Source organism: Gopherus flavomarginatus, chromosome 1 (assembly GCF_025201925.1).
Source record: "Gopherus flavomarginatus isolate rGopFla2 chromosome 1, rGopFla2.mat.asm, whole genome shotgun sequence".
Lineage (NCBI taxonomy): Eukaryota > Metazoa > Chordata > Testudines > Testudinidae > Gopherus > Gopherus flavomarginatus.
Window position 1 is genome coordinate 141,423,698 of NC_066617.1, and position 27,486 is coordinate 141,451,183.

General features: G+C 41.5%; 1 protein-coding gene across 2 annotated transcripts in view; it reads left to right on the forward strand.

Moving 5' to 3' along the window:
- The first annotated feature begins 648 nt into the window (after positions 1 to 648).
- TIGAR (TP53 induced glycolysis regulatory phosphatase) overlaps positions 649 to 27,486 on the forward strand; it is a 39,103-nt gene continuing 12,265 nt past the window's right edge. The window contains exons 1-6 of one of the 2 annotated variants that reach the window (XM_050966454.1): positions 649 to 782; positions 6,575 to 6,612; positions 12,142 to 12,263; positions 16,196 to 16,273; positions 18,442 to 18,552; positions 25,997 to 26,060. In XM_050966454.1, coding sequence (XP_050822411.1) covers positions 751 to 782; positions 6,575 to 6,612; positions 12,142 to 12,263; positions 16,196 to 16,273; positions 18,442 to 18,552; positions 25,997 to 26,060 — 445 coding nt within the window. In that variant the 5' untranslated portion in view covers positions 649 to 750. Of the gene's footprint in view, positions 783 to 6,574; positions 6,613 to 12,141; positions 12,264 to 16,195; positions 16,274 to 18,441; positions 18,553 to 20,414; positions 22,046 to 25,996; positions 26,061 to 27,486 lie in introns of those variants that run through there. The other variant, XM_050966444.1, reaches the window with a different exon arrangement.

Here is a 27,486-nt window from a genome sequence, read left to right on the forward strand (position 1 = left end):
CTCCTAGGCACCTGCTTGTGACTGTTTTTTGAGTTTTCGCACATGCAACAATTCGTTGTCCAATGAGCGTTCGTTCATGCACCACCAAGTGTTTATGCACATTCAAATGAGTTTTGCATTAAGCATACACAAGTTGGGGGTGATTCACTTGCATACGAAAACTAAACGTGTTTCCATGGTCAAACGGGTTTCCACAAATATTAGTGAGCTCGTTTTCCATGGGGTAAATGAGTAGGTGGGTGGTTTTTTTCATACACCAAGGAGTGCTTGCTACACACAGGGTCGTTTTGACAGTTGGCAACAGGTGTGTGACGCCTAAGGCTGGGCTCGAGCCTGCGGCCTTTGATAACCACCGAGCTGCCACGCGTGACACAGACCAGCAGCAGGGACGGTTTGACCCCGCCCCCGCCGTGGCGAACGACAGTTTCCAGGCTCACAGGCACCGCCTACTGCGGCAGCAGCGTCAACGTCCACCTGCCCGCGCCCGCGCCCTCACTCCCACCCCCGGCAGTGCACGCGCGCACGCGCTCGTCCTCCTGGGGGCTCTACGCCTGCTCGGAAACTCATCAAACCGGCGCGCGAGCGGCACGGAGAAGGAGACGTTTTATTGGTGGAGCCGTTTAAAGGGAACTGTGACGTCAGTCAGCGTGAGCGCCAGTAGGCGAGCGAGGGGTGGGCGTTGCAGTGTAAGGAGGCGGGGGCAAGAAGCCGGCTGGAGGAGGCGCGCGGAGGCTGTTTCCTCACCGCATCATGGTTCGGTTCGCCTTGACCATCGTCCGGCAGTGAGTGGAGGGGGGCGGGGTGAGAGCCCGGAGGTGAATCCCCCCCCCCCGGGCGGTGCGAGGCTGGCATCCTGCTGGGGCCGCTGCCGCCCGCAGGTCCCAGGGCTCCGGCTCGGACCCTGGAGGCGCCGCGCCCCTCCCCTTGGCAGGGCGGCTGCACCTCCCCCCACCCCCGCGCTGGGGCCCGGGGGACACGCTGCGGTGGGGGGAGAAGAGGCCCGGGCCCGTAGCGGGGGTTGAGGGCCTCAGGCCCCGAGTCTGGCCATGAACCGGCTCCGCCCCTCACCGCTGCGTCCTGCTGGCCGGCGTCTGGCGGAGCTCACGGCCGGGCTGCCTGCAGCGCCCTGCCAGAAGGGAGCTTCCGGCCTCTTCCCTCCGTCCCTCGCCAACGCTGCGCTGCGGCCTCCCGGCAGGAGGCGACCGAGCATTTGAGTCGGCAGAGCGGAGCTGGGAGTCCCGGGGATGCCCCAGTGTGTGTGACTGGCTGTGGGGATGGAAACGGAGTCTTGTTCAGCACCTAAAACTTAGATCGTTCCAGCCGCTTCTCTCGGCAGGGCTGTGAAAGCCCTTTGGTGTGACCAGACAGCAAGTGTGAAAAATCAGGACGGGAGTGGGGGGTAATAGGAGCCTATATAAGAAAAAGACCCCAAAATCGGGACAACCGGACCCCTAGTATAGGTGCAGCTGGGTCAGTGGAAGAATTCATCTGTTAACCTACCTACAGAAAATCCCCTTCCCATGCTCCTGGGGGAATTCTGTGCTGAAAAATTAAGAATTCTGTGCAGAATATTTTAAAATTCTGCAAATTTTGTCAAAATAACACTATATAATCACATGGGTTTCCATTATTTGGTAATTTGTTTCAAAATGTCTGCAACAATACAGACACACACAAAGTTTCCTCTGGGAGTAGAGAGTTGAAGAAACCCCTATGATAACCCAGTTCCTGTTTCTCAGCCCTCTTCCTCACAGAGCCCAACCCTAGGGCCTTCCGGGGCCCAGACTCTCCCCAGCCATGGCCCCTCCCAGCCCAGATACTCTCAACCCACCAGGTGCCAGCTGTGCCCTCCACCCCAAGACATTCATACACCCTCCTCTACAGAGCCCAAATATCCAGAGGAAGAAACTGCTTGATGCTGGGTCTCAGGCTTGCACTGGGTTTCCTGTGGACCGCTGCCTCCTTCCTTCAGGGTGTGCTGGGAACCCTCCAGGCTCCCCTCCCCCCACATATTCTGTTTGCGTGCTGTGCTCTGCCAGGTATAGGGAGAGACATCCGACATCTCTGCAGCCCTTTTTTTTTTTTTTTTTGGGGTCGGGGTGAGAGGAAATTCTGCATGCACAACCTTAATTTCTGCAAAATTATGTAGTGGTGCAGAATTTCCTCAGGAATTCACACCTGTGCCACTGTAGCAATTGTTGTGTAGATGTATCCTGAGTCGCACCTTGTTTAGGTATTAGCTTTGCCTCACTAGTGTGAGTGGATGTTCCCTCATCCATTAGTTTCTGCAGTAGTCATTGTTAGCATCGTAGTTACCCGTTACAAAGATTCCCAGACATAATAGCTTTGGATGCATGCACACTTTTTAAGATACCATTGGGTTTACCCATTCTTTACCCCTTTCCTCCCTTTATTTACAGGAAATAAACATTTGATAACGTTCAGTGACAATTTTGTACCATCTCAGTGGACTCCTGGAAAGTGCCAGAAACCCCAAGTCCATGCTTCTGTGCCCTAAGGATACTTGACCCTGAATCTGGCAGTCTGCTCGTATCTTTAGATTTCAGCTAATGTCCAAACACTTTGCCTCTTTCTTTCTCCACCACTCTCTGAGGAGGGAATTCAAAATGATTAATTTCTTCAGAGGAGACTATACAGAATTTCTTTTCTGGCTGGGGATCAAGATACCTTTGAAGTCTCCTTTTGTACTATAAAGTGGTACTTTATTTAATTTCTGTCCTCAAATGATTTCTCTATATTTAATAAACACTGTTTGGAGCTGCTTCTTTTGAGGATAAGCAAAATTTTGGAATCTTGATTCTTGCTGTTTCTGTAGTGTCACATCCATTCTTCAATGGAATGCTCCCAAGAACATATTACTACTTTCAGTAACTTTGTGCTGAAGGGTGGGCAGAAGATCCTTCATGCTGACCTAAATGTGAGTGAGCTAGTAAGGATGTTAGGCCAACTACCTCTGCCTATCAAAAACTAAAACTTGTTAGTTACTTATTTTAGGGACTTTTTGAATCACTTGATATTCTTATCTTAATATTGTTTGGAGGCAATTTCTATTTCTGGCCTTAATAGTTACAGTGCTATTTCTGTCTTTGGTAGGGACAACTATTAAGGAATTGAAAGTGTGGTATTTCTTGTACTGTTGCTTGTTACACTTTTTGCAAAGCTCAAATATGGACACGTGCAATACTGAGGTATTCGGGTGGATTCTTACCTTCCCACTGTTAGAGGTGGGATGTGAAAAATTACAGCTTCTGGTAGTTGTCATATAGTTATTAGGGAGCTTTTTACATCCTATTCACCAGTGAACTGAGGGGAATGTTTTCAAATAGGAATTAATTCAGGGAAGTCCTTTGGCCTTGTTATACAGGAGGTGAGACTTGATGATCACAGTGATCCCTTCTGGCTTTATAATCTCTGACTTTGAAGATAATGACGTTTCATCTGTTCATGAGATATAACTATTAATCCCCATAAAGTCTAAACATGTTTGAGTGCTAGGGAAGTTTCCAGCTGTCTTGTGCTTCAAGGGTAGGATTCTCAGTAAACTATATCTTTAGAGAAGTGCATAGGTAATTCCCTTCTCCATCTTTTTTCCTTTCTAAATACCTGAGAAAGTGCATTATTTAAGAAATGTGAAGCTTACACTGAGAGGCACTTAAATCAGAAAATGAACATTTTTCAAACCCCAATAGAGAGCTTTTATTCTCCAACTATAAGGTAACAGTATAGCAACATAGCAGTGAAACAATTATCATTGTCTCTCTCTTTCTTAAACTGTATTCTGAGAGATGCCTTTTATGTCCTAGTTGAGACTTCTTTGTTCTTAAAATTAATTTATGGCTAGAGCCCCTGTGCCCAAACTTTGCCCAGTTGAAGATGGCATTGGTGACTTGCTGGGGTCTGAGAGCTATGTCTAATTACCATAAAATTGAACATATTGTATATATGTCCCTAACTCTTTCATTAAGTCTTGAACTTTAACAAATATAGTAGGCATTTGCAGTATAAGTCTATAATAATAGACCCTTCCATCTACACAAACTTAGGTGCGGTTATTAGCTAACCCCTAAACTCCAGGCCAAAAGTAAGAAAAAATACATGCATTAAGGACAGAATGCCTGTTTAAAGATGTTACCTTCTCTAGCACTTTGCTAAAGTTTTCATAAGTTTTAGCAATTTTGACATCCTTTTTTTCGGGGTGGGGGGGTTCTTTCCTTTACAAACTACTCTGATTGAATCAAATGTACATTATTTTATAATTCTAAAGAGTTATGTTTTTGAGTTTTTCCTGATAACTTCTGTTTTATTCCGGACTTAAAACTTAACAAAAGTTGCTACAGAAGGGACTGAAATGCAGATGTCTGCCTTTCTGTATTTACAACATATCAAGAATAAAATGTTGTGATACAGAAAGATGATGTGCAGTGGTTTCATATAACATTCACATAACCATTTTGGAATTAAACCTAACATAATTATTTGTTATAATACATTTTGTGACACCTCTGTGGTAACATTCTAGGAAATACTTGTTGATAATTTTGCATCTGAAAAATATTGTTAGAACTAAACATTTGAAATTATTCTTCTGTGTTTTGGTAACCCATTAAGATAAAGACTGATTATATCAGTGATTTTTGATGTTGCATAATGGGCACTGTTGCATGTGAGGCTAGTTAAGGCTATTTATAGACCAGCTTGGTTGGTCATAAGACCTACCTCTTGCCAAAAATACTCTGACTTGGCAGTGATGGAGAGTTCATTTAGTAATAAGATAGTACTGTGGAATGTTAAAACAAGCACTGACATCATTGACTTCTTCAAAACATATAGCTTTAGCTTTTTCTTTCAGTCACAGTGGATCTCTGTGAACAGACTTCTGTATAATATGAATAGTGTACTGTCTAGTAGGCATGTTTGTGGAGAAATCAAAATCAAATTTCAGCTCCATACCCCTGATTCAGATGTTAAAAGGCTATTGTCAAACAAAATATTTGTAAATACTGGGGGGAAAGTAATTTTTGTTTACTTTGCATAATATGCTTGCACAGTGCAACCCAAATGTGGATTTTAATTATTTTCCTCTGGTTTGAATTATTCCTGTTTTTCCTTTAAAAATCTAAATCCACTGATTTGGTGATCCAGCTGTTGTCTTCCCTTTTTGGTCAGTAGGAAAATACACCAGATTGAAACCACTGTTCTCTTTAGAAAATCTGAAATATTATGGTGGAATTTTCAAAAGTACTCTGCATTGGTCTGACTTTGCTCCCATGGACTTCGGTGGGAACAGATTTAGGTTGATTTTGAGCATGTTTGAAAATCCCATCCTCGCTGTCTACTTGGCAGTCTTATTGTATGTGCTGTTGTGGGGGATTCTCACTGTCTTGTAGTATTGACTATATTTTATTAGAATGATTGTCTTGTGAATCAGATGCCCTCCTTTTTAGAATCGCATACACTCTGTGGCAATTTCAACAGTTTTTTTATGTGGAAAGTATTTATGTGCAATTTATTGAGGAGAAATAGCCAACCTTATGTGACCAGCCATCTGTCTAGATCATTTTGAGAATCTGTTATAGCATTGACAATAGTTCTTTGTTTGGAAAGTCAGCATTTTCTTTGGCCTTAATCCTGCAAATGATGAGGCATGTGTCATTTTACTCATGTGATGGACCCATTGAAGTCAATATGCTTAAGTGGTGTTGTCTGGAGGGGGAGCTTTTTTTGTACCTATCTCTTTATTTTAAAAAATGTCCAGTGATCTAAGTAAAAATATAGAATTAGGAGAATGGAAAGACTTAATCTGTCCCTCTGCCAAAACAAGATTACCCATAAAATACTCAAAAGCATTTTCCAGTATATATTTAAGTGGTCAAAGCAGGATTCCTTCTGCTCCACTTATCGGGAAAGTGTTGTTGTTGATGTTTTAGGACTTGGAATAAGAGCATCCACACACTTGCTTCAAATTCACAACCTACCTTATTCTGGATTAATTTTCATGTGTAGACAAGTCCTTTTATTTTCCTTTCTTTAATCCTATTTATGTCCCTCCACTTTTTGTACCCCTAAATTATTTTCCTTCTTTGCTTTTCATACTTTTAAATTTATTGTTATGTTTTGTGTAGGCTCATTTTCAAAGCATAGGCATCTGATTGGAAAAAAATGCAGTGGTGTGCATTTTCCATAAAATCACTATTTTAGGATGGAGATAGGAGGAAACTGAAATGTAGATAATGTTTTAATAGATAACTAAATAGTGCTGAGTTAACTATGAAATTAAGCAACTACATTTACCTTGATTCCAAAGAAGCTTATTCTTAATGAACACTGAAGGAGTTATTGGAACTAATTATTTTAAAAAGTTTCTGAAATGTTACTGTGAGAGTTTTAAGCACATCTTACTGAAAAAGATATTGTACTTTACAGCAATGTGTTCCCCTTATTGTAGTACTGAGCCGATGCGGTGTTTATGTCTACTATCCAAATGTTTTTACATTTTGACTAACATTATTTTTAGACCAGGTTCTTCTTTGTCTGAAATATTTCTATCTTTCAGTGGAGAAACAAGATACAACAAAGACAAGATACTTCAAGGTTAGTGACAATCCTACTATGACCATTAGATTGTTAGAGATTAAATAATTACATATACCTCTGCAAGAGAGCAGCCTATGGTTAACTGAAATGTTACCAGTATCTGGATGGATAAAAACAGATGACTTAAATATTTAAATTTTTTTTAATTAAGTACATGTTTCTTTTTAAAAAGAAACATTTGAAATTATGACAATATTATGACAAGGCCTATGGATAATTTAAACAATTTTAATATATACTAAATTTTAAAAAAATACAAACAGTATATATTTGAAGCCCAAGTTTTAATGGAAGTCAAACCACTGAACTAGTGGCAGTAACTGTTTAAGCATCTGTAACAGTACTATCTGTTGCAGGTGCAGTGAGAATATTTTCTTTTCATTTTATTTATTTCAGTTCAGTTACTTATTGGTTCTTTCAAAGCTGAGAAACTGGGGGTTGAAAAAAGCAGAAAAGCTTGTTATCCTCTCCCAGTCTATGAATAAAAATGAGATGTGAGAGGATGAGCTCTCCTTGTTCTAAAGTTTTAAAGGGCATCCTGATGAGAAACAATCAGTTCAATTCACTAACTATAGATAATAAGTCCTTTATAAAATCATTTAGTTTTCAAATGCAAAACATGTTTTGATCAACTTATTATATATGTATCCAGTGGTTTAACTAAAACAAAAACCTGTTTTTATGCATTTTTAATTGAATTCTAATGTGCACCCAAATGCAGGTTGAGGCAAATCCGGCATTAAAAAAGAATGAATCATCTAGTAAATGTCATTCACAATTTTCCAGCATAGTAAAATGAATGTACAAATTAAATTTATTTTAAGCCATGTAATTACTTAAATGAATTTGTATAAATACATTGTATCCTCCTGGTTGGCAAAAAGTACTAAAATTAGTATAAAGACTATACTGAGTTGCAAATCAACATGTTCTAATGGTTGCTAATCAGTGAGAATCAGCCTTAGGAAAATAAACTACAAATGCAAAATGAGATTAAAATCCTTGATTTAAGTCAAGGTTTTGTGCTCATTTTAAATCATGAATAAACTCAGATTTAAATTACAGTGATTTAAATCAGTCAAACCTGATCACTGCATCCAAGTTAACTTGTCAGTTTGTTTGTTTATACCAGATAATGTGTATGGTAAGAGACCTATCTCTTAGGTTAGGATTGTGCCTTGATAACTTGTACCAACTTTGAACTATCAGCGTTCAATAGAGTTCATATGCCTCCAAAATGTCTAAGACTGTAATAGAGATGGTAATGTCCAGGACATTAGATAATGTGTTCATTTCTTTTTAATTGAGTCATGGAGAGACTACATTGTTTAAGTAGAAAAAAAAAACATTCTGCTTTAGAATAATAGTAATGTGATTATAGGCAGAGCTGGTAGCAAGGGTATCTAAGGATGCCTAGCGCTTCCCATCATAAGAGTTGCTTGTAACTCAGTTGCTTAAACTTTGCCAGACTTCAGCCATTCATGCTGAAATTTTCCATGCTAGGTGTCTCTCTCAGGCTAATTTTTTTTAAGAGTTTCTGGCAATATGACTATACCGTTCATCAGAAAACTGAGGAGAGGAAAGCATTGTTTTGCTTATATTAAACATTTTTATGACTGTTTGCTGAGAAGCTCTCTTACCTCCATGCTTTGGCGCAAGAGGCTTGAAATTTGGTAAGAGAATCAAATTTTGCCAGGAATATGCCTATTTGCCAAAGTTGGGAGGTTTTTTTTGCCCCATGGCAACACCAAGTTATGAGCTTTTGTGAAAAAATCAGTTTGCGTGTGCTCAGAGACTTGTTAGCTTGGCAGCTACATTCTTTGAATATTCTAACTGTACTGAGCATACTGCAGTCCAAGGCTGCATGGGGCTGAGCAAGGCTCCCTGTAGTTGCTGCTTCTGACTGCTGTGGTGCCAGGCACTGAGAGTAGGAAAACTCTCTTTTGCTGGGTGCTTCACTGTAGGCATTCAGGCACAGTGAAGGAGGTAGTAGCCTGATTGGAAAGCAGAAACAACTAAATCCAGACAGTGCAAGGGATGTATTGGTGGAGAGGGTAGATTGAGGTAAGAAGCCTGGGAGCGGGAGGGGGGAAATGACTGACATTCTGAGATGAGATTTGCGGGGGAGGGGCAGTTAGGAAGACAGATTACTGAGCAAGGAGAGAGACTCGGATGAGAAGGGTGGTGAGAAATGGGAGCTGGGCTGGAGAAGACTGAGACTAGGATATGGAGTTTAGAGGGAGAGACTGGGGCTCGGATGAGGAGCCCAGAGGGGTGAATACTGGGACTGGCTAGGCAAGGAACTGTAGGGTCGGGGATGTTGAATAAAGGTTGTGTAGTGACGGAGGCTGTTTTCTGTAGGACCCCTGCCTTGTTTGTTGCACAAGATGAAAGGTGTATAGTAAATGAGGAGGGCAATTGCAGAAAGAGACAGGATGGTTTTATGGCTAAGGCAGTTGTATGCTATCCTGGAGAAGGGGATCCTGTCTCTGGTCAGAGATCTTACGTGATGCTAGATAAGTCACCTAAACCAAACTTTTCAGCAGTGGCCATTAACTTTGTGCATTCAGATAGTCAGAAACACAGACTGAGACCCTGAGGTCTGATTTTTAGAAGTGTTGAAGCCTCACAGTTGCAACTGAATTCAATGGAAGTTGTGCTTTGAGCGCACAAAGAACTATATAATGGTAACAACTCTGAAAAGCCAGGCCCTAGGCATCTTATATTGGACATCCAAAATTAGTGGATACTTTTGATCTTAATCTCTGTGCTTTGGCTCCACATCTGTAAAACGGGGATATAATACCCTGTTGCCTCACAGGAGTGTTGTGAAAATAAACTGTTTGTGAAACACTTAGAAATGAGAAATGATCATTGTAGGCAAACCCATGAAGAAATGAATAATTTTATATTCAGAGAAGGGTTTGAATAGCGTACAGTAAATTTCGCATAGAACTACATGTTGACCAATGAGTATAAAACAAGCTATTCTACAGCTGCTTAGTAAGTGAGCACTGTTCGTTCTGTGCACTCTGAGGAAGGGGTTGGTGGAAAAAATAGAGTAAGTTCACGATCACATACTATGATGATGCGTGCATATAAGGGGACCTGAATTAGGCTTGTGCTGGCAACCTTAATTCTGGCATTTCTTTACTTCTGAATGTTTTACTTTGCAACTATGAAGTTCTTGTAACATATCTTGTGGTATATAATATAAATATAATTGTGACTGTTCTTCAGATTCATATTCTTAGTAAGAACTTTATCTTAAGTTGCTCGCAAAAATTTGCTGACAAGATGACTTTCATAGATACACCTCTACCCTGATATAACGTGACCCGATATAACACAAATTCGGATATAACGCGGTAAAGCAGTGCTCCGGGGGGCAGGGCTGCATGCTCCTGTGGTTCAAAGCAAGTTTGATATAATGTGGTAAGATTTTTTGGCTCCCAAGGACAGCGTTATATCGGGGTAGAGGTGTATTTGATGGAAAAGAAACAGCAAACCAGCTGAGGCACTATCTAATAGCACATTGATTGTCTCCAGCCACATCTGTACGTTGCTGTTTAGACTACCTCTTTTTACTGTTCAGTAGTTTTAAATTGGATACTGGATATTACCACTTTGTTATTTGGTCTCCTTCCCACATGCAACTAAAGAGAATCTTTTAATATTTAAAACCTATAGCTGTGGCCATAACTAGGCTTTGCAGGGTTCACTTTAAATCGATGGAGGTTGGTAAACATCCATTTTTAGCTGACGCTGAAATTGATGGGGAAAAATTCCATTGGCAGTAGTTGAGGCACATATCTTGTGCCTGCAGGAATCTGGTGTTACTGGCCCTGCTGCAATGCAGGGAGCCCACTGCAGCCCTGCTGTCACAGGAGCAAGAGAGCGGGATCATGACAGCAGGGTTGCAGAGGGCTCCCTGTGCTGTGGCAGGGCCAGTGACACGGATCCCTGCAGGCACAAGGTGTGGGGAAGGCTGTGGTCCTGGCGAGGCAGAGCAGAGACCCCTAGCAAGGGCTTTGAGGAGGAGGAAGAGCCCTTGGCTGCGGGGAAGGCCACCCTGCTGCTGAATGGCTCCTGCCCAAGGACTGAGCCATTCAGTAGTGTTGTGGTCTGCCCCTCATGCCCCTGGCTGGGGATGTGTCTGCTCCACCAGGCCAGGACCACAGCCTCCACCTGCCCCTTGCACCTGTAGGGATCTGGTGTCATCGGCCATGTGGAGAGCCCTTTGCAGCTCCACTGTCATGGCCCCACTCACTCACCAGCCAGGAGTGCAGGAGCTGTCCCTGGACAGGAACCGTTCAGCAGTTAGATGGTCTGTCCTTCAGCCAGAGTCGTCTTCTCCTCCTCCTTGCAGCCCTGGTTGGGGGTGGAGTGAGAGTCTGCTCTGTTGTGCCAAGACTGCAGTCTCCTCCACATCTTACACCCTGATGTCTTAAGCCCCTTGGCTGCACAGAGAGCCCCCTGCAGCCCCACTGTCAGCACCATCCTGTCCCCATCCTACTCCCACTTAACTTACTGCAACTTTAAAAATTAAAATCAAAATTGATAATTATCAAAATTGCAAAAAAAAAAAGACAATCATAAGCTCTCACTTGACCAAATACAGGCATACTGATATTTAGAAACCAAATTGCAATCCCTTTTGGTCCTATTGTCTGTGTTGCCACTGAAGGCATAGAGGATGAAATCTTGGTGGATTTCTTTTGTGCGAGAACCACCTCTGCAGCATTGTTTTCCACTTATTCTGATCTGACAGGAAAGACACATACCCTGACCTCTGGACCCCAAATGCCATTTTCAAGTAAGAGTGTGGACCTGGGAGAAGGACATGAGGCTTGGGGTTGTTGGAAATGCTACTCCCCATCGCATCGTAAATTCCATCCTTAGATCATTCTGGTCATCTTAACACACCTATTGGCTACCTTCCTCAGATATGGAACCTCTTCTTACTTCTGCTCTTCCTCAAGAGGGATTTCTGGTGTCAGAAGAGTGGGAGACAGCAGGGAAAGTATAATGTATTTACAGAATATACACAGGAAAACAGAACTTTGAATAATCTTTTTTTAATGGTGTGTGTGGATGGGGAATCAAACTATCTTGGCTTTGTCTTGAGAACATTCTGGCCTAAACTTTTAAAAATAGCTCCCGATTATGGATGCCAAGGGACTCAAATTCACTAGTCACTCTTGAAAAATCAAGCTTCTGCATATGTTTTTTTACTTTGATATATGTACGCTAACGTTTTTGTTTTGTAATTTAAATACTGTACCAATAATCACTTACCAATAATCATTCAATGTGTTCCTAGAGTTACTATTGTTCTTTCCCATTTAGTTTGCATGATGATTGAATTCTGAGTTTCACAGTAAAGGGAAATGGGACAGGGATTGTACTCATGTTTGCTTGGCACTCCGATCCTGAATGGATTTGCTGAATGCAACTGCATTACATATAATTAATAATAAATTAATTAAAATTCAAATGTTAAATTGGGAAAATTTTATTTTTCAGGACAAGGTGTGGATGAACCCCTTTCTGCAACTGGTTTCAGACAAGCAGATGCTGCTGGTATATTTCTCAGTAATGTAAAGTTTACTCATGTCTTCTCAAGTGACCTCCTTCGAGCGAAGCAGGCAAGTACTTTTTCAGGCAATTGAAAGTAAATCTAAATCTCAGTATTTTGGGATGCTGAGGCAAAATAATGCAGTGGCAATTTTGAAGGAGGGGGTAAGTTTGGAACTAAAAAGTTTTATGTAGAAGGTGAGCTCTTCTCCAAAGAGTGAATGAAGCTTAAAAGAATCTACTGAGTTAACATACATCAGCCATGACTTGCATCTTCCATGCACGTTGTACATTAGGGGTCTAGTGTATTTTTTTCAATATACATAACCGTGGAATGCTGCTGCATAAGTTCCTCTCAGATAGTGGTAATAGGAACTCAAGAGAATCTGGCTATGATGATGGTGGATGTTTAAGGAAAATTTCTTTTATATGACGACTAACAGTTGACATTGCCAATAGTAACTCATTATGTTTTTAATTAACTGAGAGACACCATAAGCGAAAAGTCCAGGGGCAATGGCTGCCGCTATGTGGGAACTTCTGAGATCTTTTTTTCTTAATTCTGAAAAATACTCTAAGAAGTGGCTTGCATTTAAAAACTACATCAGTTTTTTAGCTTAATGGTGACACTTCCATCTTTACTATGTATGATTAATAAAGGATATTCAACCCAATAACAAAATGGTGAAAGAGGAGAGGTTAGAAGCAGGAAACAGAAGTTTACAAAATATACAGTACCTAGATAATTTGAAGGTATTAAGACAGTAGGACCCAACAAAATTCAATTTTTAACTCTCTCTAATGGATTTATTAGAGATAGTATCCATAGCGCCCTAGACAGATAACAAAATTTATGTCCACAGTATAAGTCGGTATCCATGGAGCTGCAGGGCTGTACCAGGAATCTCAGCGGCAAAAGCAGCAGCACGTCGGGCCGGCACTCCCAGGAGCCAGCACCCCACGTCGGCAGCTGTCCATGGTTGTACTAATGTGTGCAAATGGCTCGCATGCTCCCAGATAGGAGACTTAGACCTCTGCATGGAAGAGACTCCTGTCCGGGAGCATGCGAGCTGCTTGCACACACTAGCATAAGTAGGGACAGCTGCCAGTGAGCCTGATGCCTGCCCCAATAGGCAGGGCTGAGGGGTGGTGCAGTCACACTGGGGGAGCTGCCAACACAGGGTGCTGGCTCCTGGGAGCGGTGGCCTGACATGCTGCTGCTTTTACCACTGAGGTTCCCCGGTAAAGCCCATAGAGCTCTGTGGATACCGATTTATATCCATGGATATCTGCATCTGTGGATATAAATTTTTTGTCTGTGCAGGGCTCTAAGTATCCAAGCCACTGCCAGGTGTCTTTGAGAATTATGGAGAATGGATTGAATTCCCAAGTGACTGGTAATAGGCTAATATACATTAGTACCTATTTAAGGAGGAACAGAAGGGGGGACGTTTTTAGTCTGACAAGCTTAACTTTAATACCTGGTTGCTTCACAAGACTGGGACAAATATTTTTTTTTTGTCCGTGTGTGTGTCGGGGGATTCTGGGTGACCTCTCTGTGGAGCTCTAGCACTCCTATCCTTTGAAATTTAGCAGGAGGTGGCCTTTATTCCAGGGTGTACCTATGGCCATCCTAGTGAAAATCTGCCCAAATTTGGCCAAGTTATAAGCCTGTGACAGGATGCACATGTGCTATCCCTATGCAGTAACTGAACATGCTCCAGCCTTAGGGCTACAGGGGCAAAGCTGGACTTTCCCTGCAATGGCTGCTCTGAGCTGTGGGAGGCCATGGTGGGGCCAGGCACTGGAAGTGAGAGCAGGGAACCTGTTTTCAGTGCCCTCTCCCCCAACTTGCTGGCACCCAGGCAGCATAGAGGAGGAAGCAGTCTGATTTAAATGCGAAGAAGACAAAAGCCAGATCATCGAGGAGGGAAAAAGTAGATTGGGACAAGAAGTCTTGTAAGACTGGAATTGAAGGGGGCCCAGAGAGAGAAATTTGGGACTATAAAGGAAGGGAGGCAATGATTGAGCCAATGGGGAAGGGGAAGGACAGACTGGAAGAGGAACTGGAAATGGGAGGTTAGAACTGAGAGCTGGTTGATGGATGGGAGTGAAACTGGATAGACTGAGGCTGGGACTAGGAACCAGTCAATGGGGAGCAGGAGGAACATGGACAGGGAGATGGGAGACATCTGACAAAGGACCTGGGTACAAGGGAAGAACTGGGCCAGACTGGGAGTGGTGGGGGAAAGATTGAGAATTGGAAAGTGAGCCCGGAAGTGGAGGAGGGGATTAGGACAAGGAGATGGGTGGGAAAGAGGCAGGTATGAATTGGAGGCAACAGACAGAAGTCTGTGTCCACTAGAGCATATTCCCTATCTGAATCTGAAATTAAACCCAACATTCTTGAGTCTCTCCATTTCTCTGCTGCCAGCAGTTATCTGTGAAACACACTGACAGTGTGTCTTATACCCCTTAGAGCTGGTCCACACAGTGGATGACAACCTAATGCTATCAGTTACACAGTTAGCTAAGGTGGCAGCAGCCTGTGTGGTGGGTCTTAAGGTTCCAACCCTGCTGATGAATAATGTAGATGTCAGTATGCCACGATGGAATTTTTTTTTCCGTTTGTTTTTTTTAAAAACGTAGGAAACTACTGTTACATATTCTTTTATACTCATAGTGCTAAAGTCAAACACTCAAAAAATTAGGAAATGCCAGAATTAAGGCTTCCTTTGCAACCCTAATCTGGCTCCCTTGTGCATGTGCATTATGATACAGTCTTTAATTACATAATCACATACTGTGTATTCCACAGAACCCCACCTCATTTGGTGCACAATGCAGGATAGCCTGCTTAGAAGGTGTGTCCTGAAAGAGGCATGGGATTTCTGGAAGAGAAGAGTGTCTCATGGTCCTGGTAGTTGAATACTGTCTTAGAGAACTGGATTTCATCCCTACTTCTGCCACAGAGTACCTATGTGATGCTAATCAAATCATTTAAGATAAACTTTTTGTTGGTGATTGCTAATTGCGTATTCCTCGTCTCCTGAATTGAGGGTCTTGGGTCTGATTTTCTGGAGTGCTGATCACTCTCAGCTGCAGCTGAATTCAGTGGTAAAAATGGGGATAAAACCACCCCCTCATCTTGCAGGTTTTGTTAAAATAAATGTTCGTGAAGAATTCAAGTATTGTAGAGATGAGTGCCATGGAAAAGCCCATGAGGAAATTAATAATTCTGTCTTCACACCAGGGCATGAATAATGTGCAGTAAATAAGGCATGGGCCACATATTGAACACTAATAAGCAACTGTTCAATATTGTTTTATCATTGAACACTGTCCATATTATGCACTGAATGAAGAGGAGGTCCCATGGAAAAAAAATGCAATAATGTAATTAAAGACTATATCATCATGCAGATGCACAGGCAGCCTTAATTCAGGCATTTTTTAACTTCTGAGTGCTTAACTTTGCAATCTTCATATATTGGTTAGGTCATGTATAATGTTTGCTTTGCTTGGTACATAACAACTTTGGGTATGTCCACACTACCCGCTGGATGGATGGGTAGCGATCAATCTGTCAGGGGATCGATTTATCGCATCTCGTCTAGACGCAATAAATCGATCTGAGAAAGCGCTCCCGTTGACTCCGGAACTCCACCAGGGCAAGAGGCGGAAGCAGAGTCCACGGGAGAGCCGCGGCCGTCGATCCCCGCACCGTGAGGACGGGAGGTAAGTCGAAATAAGATACATCAACTTCAGCTACTCTATTCCTGTAGCTGAAGTTGCGTATCTTACATCGACCCCTCGCCCTCCCCCAGTGTAGACCAGCCCTTAGTATTATAAGCATCTACTGCTGTATGGCAGAACCTGTCTAAATCACTTAACCACCTCCTTCCTGACAATTAATGGGCCCCCCCCTTTTTTCCCTCCCGAGGAACATTTTAACATCGAAAAATGGTGTTTTTATATGATGATGTACATTGATTTTTTTCAGACTGCATCCACAATTATAGGAAAGAATAAGTTTTGCAAAGATATTGTAATACAGTATGATGCAAGACTTCGAGAGAGGGTAAGTGCCAAGTTACTAGTTCCTGTCTTTAAATTGAATAATTTGTAAATGTAACTTACTACTTACGATACAAATATTTTATATTTCTCATTGATCTGAATGCTTAGATAGCTTGGTAATTCATCCTTTGTAATTATGAAAGTTGCAGTTCTGTCATTAGGTATACGAAGACTTTCATTTTCTTCAGTGATTTCTGCAGTCGTACTAGGCAGAATTTGACTTTAAGTCTAACTTTTATAATCATCTGCAGACTTTTTTACTTACCCAATTAATCTTTATTATTTTTGTCCACACAAATGCATAATTGTACCTCTTGTGTGAGTTTAACTATAACTTTAACTGAATAAACTGAGTCTGGGACATGTTTTAACCTAGGTTATGGCTGTTAGTGTTAACAGGAAGTGTACTCAAGTTGTCATAGTACTGGTATTTTCAGCTTAATTTTAAAAGATGTTAAAAGAAGGAAAAAACTGTAGCATTTCCTCACTTCCTCCTCTCTTTCTTCTTCCTTGAAGAATCAGGAAGGCTTTTGTTCCCTAAATGGCTGCAATGTAGTCATGTTCCAGAGGCAGCATTCTTCAAATACACAATACACGTACCAGTTGTTCTGGTGATAAACCCTACTGGAGAGAAGGGATGAGAGGAAGGAGGAAGATTTAAAGGATTTTTTTAAAGGGCTTTGTAAAATATCTTTCTTTTCAGAAGTTTCAGAGCCCTGATTGCTTTGCTTTTGTGAATTCTTTCATGGACACTTTTGAGCCTTTCTGCCTCAGCTGAAGGGAGTAAGAGATTGAGTACCTTTTGTTGCTAGCAAACAGCGTCAATTCTGAGTATAGGAATTAATTAGAGAAGAGTTGTTATAGTAAGTAATGGAGACTTGCATATTGAAATCACTGTAGTGATTATGTACGTAGAGTGCAGGGATTTGTATAACTGAGGGAAGGATTATACCCTTGTGCATTCTTTCAAAATATATAGCGTCCCCTGCCTGTTTTCTCAAAATAGTAAGCAGTACTACAGCAATTTCACCATCATAGTGCCTAGTAACATAGAACTAACCTTTCACTTGAATACATTATCTGTTCTCACTTACTGTGATATAGTGTGGGGATGTGGTGGTGTTGCATTCCACCTTAGGGGTGGATGAATTGGTTACTGTATTGTTTGTAAAGACCTTCAGGATGAAAGATGCTCTATAAATATAAGGTGTATAATACAATGTGTATTATAAACTGAATGTCTATATGTAACATCCACTAAAAATTATAAAGATTACTTTTACAATGTGACGTTTGGTCTGTTTCACTGTAAAACCAGGGAGTATGTACTTGGCATTCTATCTGCATTTTCTGCTGTGAATTTAGCATTTGAGGCTTATAACCTCAGCCAAATAATAATTAACACATGGTTACAAGTTCTTAGGGTCAGAGAACTAAAAATATATATATTACAGTACTTATTTTTCCTATCTTAAAAAAAAAACAAAATCTCACCCAAACTAACCTGTCCATATCTGTGAAATATAGCCTTTTTTTTGATGTTCCAAGAGTATTTTTAACAGCTAAAGTGCTCATATTTAGAAAAATCCCAATAACCAGTTTTCAAAATTGATGTTTATTCAGTGAATTATGGGAGAGATTTCAAAGGCACAGCGGATAGTTGGGTGACCATTTCCCATTTGGTCTTTAGAAAATGTCCCTGTATGTTGAGTATCTCTTAGCTGCAGCAGAATCCCAATGTTTTCTGTTTGGACTTTGAAGGTTTACATTACAAACAGGTCATTACGTAGGTCATTATAACCTTTACATTATAACATTACATAGGTCATTATAACCTTTACTGGGATTTTGTGTACCAAGAATGGTAGAAAAATTCTGGTACAGAGATCAAGAACAGCCCAAGATAAATATCAGATAGCTGCTAATGTTTGAAACATTCACTCTTTCATTAAATTGGAAATGCAAGATTACTTTAAAATGACTTATTTGGAGAAACTAACAGTAAATGAAATAGCAGAAATACAGACCTCTTCAGACTTTTGGTGTGGAGTGAGAGTGCTGTTCATCCTGTTGCCTATGTTAAAAGGGAAACAGGTTTGAGTTTGAATTTGTATGACTGAATTTTTCTTAATATTTAGTAAATCTTTTTCTATAAATGGTCTTTTCTAGAAATATGGGATTGCTGAAGGAAGGCCATTGAGTGATTTAAAGGCAATGGCAAACGCTGCTGGAGAGCAATGTCCTTCGTTTACACCATCTGGAGGAGAAACACTAGATGAGGTATGGTATTACCACTCATTTGTTCAGGCCCTATTTTCCATGCTAGCGCAGACACCTCTGTATTGTTAATGAAAGAATACAATTCTTACTCCTGGGGAATTCTGTGCCACTGCGCATGCGCAGAATTTATGTCCTCTGCTGATTTATTTGCTTCCCTGCAGAAAAATGGCTTTCTGACAGGGAAGCCACAAAAGTGGTCATGCAGCCCTCGCCAGCAATATGTTTTGGGTGCCCAGGGCAGCCAGCAGAGAGGTAAATCACTGTGGGGCAGGAGGTGGGACTGGAGAAGACCCTACTGGTGGTTCCCACTCTGTGCCGAGCTCAGCTGCTAGTCTAGGCTGGGCCAGGGATGACGGGACTTCCTCTTCCCCTGCATGGCATCCAGGGCTGAGTCAGACCCACCTTCAGATTTCTTCCCTGGCTGCAGGAAGCTCCACAAACTTCCTGCACCCATTGCTCCTCAGCTGCAGGGGGAGGGATCCCTGAACGGGGAGCTGCTCCCCCATCTGCCCTACTCCCATGCGTCCAGATCCCCTCATACCCAGACCCTCCTGCTGAGCCTCACCGCCTTCACAGAGACTCCCCAATGAGCCCCACAACCCTAACAAGCCACCAGCACCCAGATTCCCCACTCCTCTAGCATCTGGACCTCCCCCCCCCCACTAAGGGCCCCCCTGCAAAGTCCCATTACCATTGCACCCAGAACCCCCCCACAAGCTCCTGTGCATCCAGATCCCCCCCACCTGGATCCCCCACTGAGCCACCCACACCCAGATTGCCCCACACAGAACCCTCTCAACCCATACCTGAATCACCCCACATTAAGCCCCTCTATAGTTGGATCCTGCCTTGCTGAGCCTTCCTCCCACACCTGGTATTGAGGGGGCCCTGGGGTGTTTCTGGGGCAGGCCTGGTCCTTGTGGGGTTGGATGCAGCCTCACTGCTGAGTCTGTGTCCCAGGGAGGGCGGTGGGGAGTTGCACAGTGATCTCCCACCTCTGTGCAGCCAGTGGCCTGTGCTTCCCAATGCCAGGCTGGAGCCTCTACATTTATTTGACACATAAAACTTGCAGAATTTTAAAATATTATGCACAAATTTTAATTCTTTTGGCACAGAATGCCTTCAGGAGTAAATTATTCTATTGCAAGCTTAGCTCAACCAGAGGTGTCTTTCGTCAGTTCCATTCTGCAGTGTTCCCTTTTAATAGAATGGATTTAAATACTGCCCTTCTGTTCTCCTTTACTCTTGATATGTTTATTTGGAATCATCATGCTGATAGCTGTCAGCTGGCTACATGTGAATTTAAAAAGCTTTGCATCCCAAATGATTAGCACAGAAACCTGTTGAGCTCAAAGTTGACTTTCGGTTTGGTACCTTTAGTGTGTACAGTGTGTGGTTGGGTTTGTGTTTTTTGTTTTTAATCCTGTTTTCTATCCTATTCGGGTGGTTACATCATCCTGAAACAACTAGACCTGATGGCAGTGGCAATTGATTTGGGATTTTTTCCCCCTAAATCTAAAATTAGCCCATGGATAGCTTTATGATAAATCAGTCTATTACCCTAATGAAAATGAGAAATTACCTTCACCGTCAGCCTCCTTGGATTTAGAGGCTGAGAACTAATAATTATCTCCACGTTTAGTACTTTGACCTGCTACTGTAATTACCATGTGGAAGCTTGTTTACCTTTCTCTGATATGGCTACTTATGTTTTCTAGTCAGTCTTTATGGGTTATGTTACTTAGTGCCAATTGTTCTACAAAACATATGAAATTATGAAGCCAGTAAAAAGCAAACAGTAAATTCACTGGACAGAGTTATTGTAGTCATCACAAATGTAATCTTTTTTCCTAACACTTTAGGTAAGGACACGTGCAAAGAATTTCTTTGAATTTCTGTGCCAACTTTCTATTGAAGAAGAGTGTCAGAAAGAACAAGCTGTTCTGGGTATGGCAGGCAATGGCTTGGAAACATTAGAAGGAAAACCAGTTTTCCCTTTGAGAAACCACTGCTGTGGACTTGAACTTAATTCTGATACTGACAAAGATACAAAAATGTTAAATCCCAATATATTGGTGGTGAGTCATGGGGCATACATGAGAAACTGGTTTGGTTATTTTGTTTTGGATCTGAAATGCACTTTACCATCAGCTTTAAAAAAGTCTCAGTTATCTTCTGTGAGTCCTAATACTGGAGTGAGTCACTTCATTATAAACCTTGGAAATGGAGATGTGATTAAACCTGAAATCAGTTGTATTTGTCTTAATCGAGACGATCATTTAGCAGATGTGAATACTGAAAATGTGTAGCTCAAACAATTAAAATGTTAGCAATATTAAATGTATTATGTAGCATTTTTAGTCTTAAGTTATTTACGCATGAGAAATAATTTATTTTTAAAAATACCCTTAATTAGCAAATAAGTCTTGACTAAGTTCAAGTTCTATTTGGAAAATTGGTCTTAATAGTTAGTTGGGTTGACTTGAATTCAGTTATTGGCACTATACTGTAAGATTCTGAAGAATTGTAATAATCTGTTTTACAATAATATACACAATATAGATGACCTTAGCACTTGATAGTAATTCAGTATTGTAAAAAAATCCTAAAATTTATATTCTTTATGAACAGGAACTTAAAAAGATATTACTGTTCAGGACTTATGGATCCCTGTTGCTGTAGTGTGGTTGGTTTTTTTTATTTAATATCTTTTTACCATTCTACCCAAAATGTTATGGATATCATCAGCTGTTTTTGAAAAAGTATTACATGGCAAAAAGTTTAGAAATACTGTAACTAAGGAAGTTAATTTTTTCTCCAACCTACTGTGCTGTAACTTTATATATTTAAGTTGGTTTTTATAAATGTAAATGTCTTCCTATTTTAATATAATATTATAACCTAGTAGAGGGAGCATTGTCTAGTGGGAAGAGCATGGAACAGTAGGTGTTTGGGGAAGACCTGGCTCTGTCACTGACTAGCTGTGAGAACCTGGGCAAGTCTCTTAATCTTGCCGTGCCTCAGCTTTCCCATCTGCAAAAATGGGGATGATGAAACTTACCTCACAGGTGTGTGGTGAGGATTCAGGTTATTTAAACATTTTTGAGATCCTCTGCTGTAAATCCTTGTACAAATGCGGAGTGTTGATTGTTTAAAACTGTTAGTAGGGTGTGGAGCCCTAACTTGCGCATTGCCAGAATGATGACCTCTGTCCTGAAAAGCAATTCTTGCACATGGAACGTTGTGTCCAACTAGAGTCCCAGTGATTTAAATGGGACTCTCATGAGTGGTTACATTTGCAGGGTCTAGGCTTCTGTAAGCAGTCAATGAGTGCTTATGGTTACTGGTAATACTGTATTTTCTTCCACCTTTTGGGGTGTCTGTAGTATTCACATGTATGAGCGCACATGTAATGACCTCTATATATGTTGTAGTAAAACTATTCTCACAATTTGCATATCTTAAAAGATTGTAAATAAAATCATTAAAGCCCTATGTGTAGAATTTCTTGGATTTTCAGTATGCCATGTGTCATGCTTAAGGTTTATTTTTGATACTTATTCTACAAGGCTAAGTACAAATCCTGTATCTTCTTGTATTGGAACTATTAGAGGGTGTTCTCTCGGATTGACTGTATAACTGCAAAATGGAGCTACTTTCTAACATGTTAGTCAGTTGTCTTTTAAAAGGGCCTGTATATGTCAAAGTTCTTTACCAATTAACACCTAGGCATTACCATAGAATTTTATTTAATGTTGCAATACTTAAAATTGAAGCTGCTTACAACTTTAACTTTTTGGGCTGAAACTTTCAAAGGTGGGGGTCTGCCTCAGTCTAATCTTTTTTTGAAGTTTCATCTAAACTAGATTCAGCCATTTCAACAAATAAAATTAAAGGAAAATACATTGTTTTGCCTGTATCTTTTCTAATTCTTACAACTGCATCATTGAAGTTCTCATGCACCCTTGCTTTGAAGTAGAGACTTGAACCTTTATGGGTGGAGGAGGTTACCCTGATGTCAAGGGTGTCTCTTGCTGTCTCTATGAAAATCCTCCCAAATTTGGCTAAGTTATAACTTTGGAGGGGAGGGAGGGGGGAGAATAGCAATCTGCACATGCTAAGTAATAAGTTTGTTAGAGGCTGGCAGCTAAATTCTCCAAAGATTCTGTGTGCGCTGCATGTGTTTCATCTCCACAGAGCTCCGCTGAGCAGACCAGACAGCCATGTGTCATCCCCACAGAGTGACTGAGCATTCTCCATCCCAGGGATGAGTGGGGCTCTGTGCTTTAGCTTCTACTGGCTGTTAAGGGCTGCTGTGGTAATGAGCATGGAGATGGTCTCTTCTGTGCTTTCAATGGTGCTCCTTGTGGTACCCAGGTTGCACTGAGAAAGGAGGAGGTTGGGATAGAACCAAGTGGAGTGGAAGACTCAGACTAAAGGGGATAAGGGTGGAATGGAACGTGAGCAGAAAGGTCTCTATCCACAAGAGTGCAATCTCTTCCAGAACCTGGAACTGAACCCAGGGTTCTTGAGTGTGAACATTACTTTGTTGTCTAGCAAATAGCTGTGAAACCTATTGACAAAAATTTCTTCCCAGGCTACTGTTGATCTGCATAGAGGATATAATGGCTACATTACTCAACTAGTAGAAATCTGTGCTGTGGGCTAGAACCTTGCAGATGACCCAGCTGGGGTGTCAGTATGATTCCAAATGATAGGAAAAATTGTTTTTAATTTTATTAAAAACTTTAAATTACATTTTAAAAAAATCCATCTTAAAAATCCATTCATACAAAGACAGTTACCCAAAAATAGGTAATTCCAGACTCAAACTTGTCTGTGCTATCAATTTACCCCCCTTGATTTCATGCTAGCATAATGCATATACAATTAAAGACTGTCTTTCCACAGGTGCTTGCCTCATTCAGTGAATGGGATGAATGGTGCTCAGGGAATGAATTGGAATCCTAGAATATCAGGGTTGGAAGGGACTTCAGGAGGTCATCTAGTCCAACCGCCTGCTCAAAGCAGGACCAATCCCCAGACAGATTTTCACCCCTGTTTCCTAAATGGCTCCCTTAAGGATTGAACTCACTACCCTGGGTTTAGTAGGCCAATGCTCTAACCACTGAGCTATCATTCTTCCCCCGACTGTATAGTGAATGAAGCTGTTTTCTGTAGGACTTCTGCCTTATGTGGAGGGTATATCATAAAAGGCAGATAGCGAAAGGATGAGGAAGGATGGGCATTTGAATGCTATACTGGAGTATTGGATTCTGTCTCTGCCACAGAATTTTTGTGTAATGCTGGGCAAGTCACTTAAACCAAAGCTTTTCACAGATGGCCACTGTGGGATGCTTTTATAGGTGCCCACATTGACACCTGGAGCTGGGTGTATAACTAATTCTTCTTGTTCTGAATACTTGTTCTCATTGATTCCACATTAGGTGTGTGTGTGCCGTGTGCACTGTTGCAAGAGATTTTTCCCTCAGTGGTATCCATCAGGCCAGTTCTGGCGCCCTCTGGTGCCACACACTCATGCACTGGCATAAGGCGTGCCGCTGGCAATGCACCCTTTCAGGCCTGGTCTACACTGGGGGAGAAGGGAAATCGGTCTAAATCAACACCCACTGGATCAAACGCTGCCCGTCGATCCTGAGGGTAATGTAGACAAGCCCTCAGTTCCTTCTTACTGCCCGTGACAGTTGGTGGAACTACCCCTCTTCGGCCAGGCTTCTTCTCGATGGTTTTTGGACTCTGATTCATAGTTTGTTAATTTAAGTATAATTTTAGTGTAAGTGTAAACAGTCCCTATCATCAAGGGACTCTTTGCCCCAGGGGCCAGGCATGCGTTGGGCATCAATCCTTGTGCCTCCTGTGGCAAACCTATCCCTGGGCAACCCACGCTCCAGCTGCTTGAAGTGCTTGCGAGAAATTCATGTGAGGGACAAGTGCCAGATTTGTCAGGACTTTAGACCCTGCACAAAAAAGGATAGAGAAACAGGACTATCCTGATGTAAGCTGCTGTCTGATCAACTTCAGAGCCATGCCGCTCCGATTCTGTACTGAGCACTTCAGCCTCAGTGCAAAGCACTACTTCAGCGCCGTGCTCTTCCCGGTGTCATTCACTAGCTCCCGTGCCAAGGAAGAAGTACAAAAAGCTTCACACTGACAGAGGGCGCTCACCGATGCAGAAGGACAAGTATGGGGAAGGCAGTGGAGAGCTACCACTGATCCAAGTTGGCAAGAGCAAATGGACACATGCCCATTTTTGCCAAAAACGTCGGGATGGCAAGGACAGGGGACTGTCCCAGCCGAAACAGGACATATGGTTACCCTGTCTCAGTTCCTTCTTGCTGGTTAACTCTGACAGAGGGGTAGGAGGGTGGGTCGTGGCATAGATATGAACAACACATCTCAAACAACAACAGTTACGGAAAAATAGTAACTTTTTTCATTGTGCTAGCAGTTCTAGGGGGAAAAAAAGCTTGAATTAAAAGTGAATTTTGGAGGGATTTTTCTAGTGAAAGAAAAAAATTGTTTGGAGAAGTCATATTTTTAACAAAATCAAAGTAAGTAAAGGGCTGCATTCACAACATACAGCTGCTGGGGAGCAATAGGAGGTGCTGATGGGTGCCACTGCCATCTTTACAGTCTTTAGCGCAGTGGTTAGGGCACTCACCTAAGATGTGAGAGCCCCTGATTTGTATCTCCTGCTGAAGCTGTTCCTCTTATAAAACAACTGAATAGTTATTGGGCCAGAGAGAGAGTGACTCTAGTGTAGTGGTTTGGACCTCGATGAGTACTTGCCTCAGTTCGCCCTGCTCTATCCAGAACCTGATACCTGTTCATCAGCAATGGTAACCTCCCCATCTTCCTAGGAATATCGATTAAGCACTTAAATTTGTCTTAACTCTTTTTAATCTACATCTTCCTTTTGCACCATGTATGAGCCAATTCTTCACAAGCTAATTTACACTGTATTCCCCTGGAGGCTGGATTAATGTATTAACCATTTATTGATAACTACAAAACCAGTCAGTGTCATGGTGACTGTTGTATTAAAATGTAGATTGACAGGCTGTCTATATACAATATTTCATACAAAAATTCATGAATTTTTTTGTTTTGTTTTTGTTTTTGGAGAGGAAAACTAGTATAGAAGAAAGAGAGGGAAGTTCTATATGAAGTCCAAAACAGGTGACTATAATATACTGTTTCAAAGCGTTTGTGAACACTAGATTGGTGTTAGTTGCTAGGGAAAGCAGAAATGTTTAGCACCAGGGAGAGTTTACTCTTGTTTTAAGTGGTGGTTATCTTTACTGGTAGCCACATATCAAGAGAATTTCTTTCTTGTTGGTGCTTTAAATAGGTTGAGCTTTTCCATGTCCTATATTTTGTCAGCCACCAGCTGACAATAGGTCTTTTTTTTTTTTTCTTCCAGCATGTTGTGTTGATATGTTTTGATGCCACAAGTAACAGAGTGATCAGTTTGCCACTTCTTACAGGTAAGGTTTTATCAAATGGAAGCCCCAAGCAGAAACCATCTGTATCCCACAGAAGTCATTGTAACCTTTGTTAAACATATTTCCAAACACTGTGGACTCTTGTACATTCTTCCCAAATATAAAAGGATCCTGGTTCCCCACAATCTGGCCAGTAGCTACCAGATGCAGGTGAAGAAATTGGATGGTTTATGGGATCATTTGCTTCACAGCAATTTTCTTAGATTATTTCAGAACAGATTAAAGAACTTGTAGCTCTTTGCCAAATATCCTACTGCTTTATTTGGTAAATCCCTTTCCATAAGCATCTGACTTTTCTTCTTTGTCAATATACTTTATCTTCCCTTAAATATCTATGGAACTGCTATCTAAATACCTACAGTGTCTGGCTGAATGTTTACAATTGGAGAATTTTGCCTACTGTGTTTATCTGTTAGTGGATTGGGAGAGTAGGCTATAGTCAGTGTTGGATTGCGAGAAAATGGGAGGGGGGAAATTATGGTATTAAATCTGTCTCATACTCAACACTCATTAGGTGATCTAATTGCCTTATGTTCCTTGGTATTGGCACAATATCCTGTAGTAAGATCTCAACTGCCATTGCCTCTTTTCTGTCCAAACCTAAGCTTTCCCAATAGTACAGCTGAAACGCTATTAAGAATATTAATTGAGATACCAAATAAAATTTCACCAGACTCAAGAATGCCAAGGGTTCTTGAGTATTGCTACTTAGTCTATGTGGCTATTGTCACAAATGAATTTATTTATAAAAATGTACCAACTAAGTGTCTGATCCTACTACTTATTCCCGAAAGCAATTCTTACAGAGGTAGTCTCTGACTAATCTCATGCCAGTAAGAATAAGAATTGCTTATGAGAGTAAGAGTTACAGGATCAAGCTCCAGTTTAGCAAAAACAGTGTTCATCTGATGGTAGGCAGCTATACATACATTTCCCGGACTGATTTTTATCTGGCTAGTCCATGGACATATTAATGGTATATTAAACATCAAGTTTATGCTTACAAATTTGTTTACTCAAACAGGAGCTATGTTGTTTTAGCCGATCAGGTATTGCTTTCCTCCACTAGAGATGCAGCTACTGCTGAGTGCTGGTTGGTGCCCTCTATCCTTACTCTCAGCTGCCCTCTTTCTCCTTCCTCCACTTTAGACTACAGTGGCAGTAGCTCCATGGACAAGAAGATGATCAGAGCTGTCCGACAAATACTACAGGTGCTTACAAGCTATGTTCATGAGATGCACAGTGAATTTTTGCATGGTATAAGGAGACAGGTGATCAGTATTGCATGGAGAAGTGACAGCAGGACTGGCATATGATAGGACGAGTAGGAAGTAGTGGAGATTAGCAAATCTTGGCCCTGCAGTGTTTTCAGTTGCTACAGTCCAGATCTCCATGGGTTAAAAAGTTG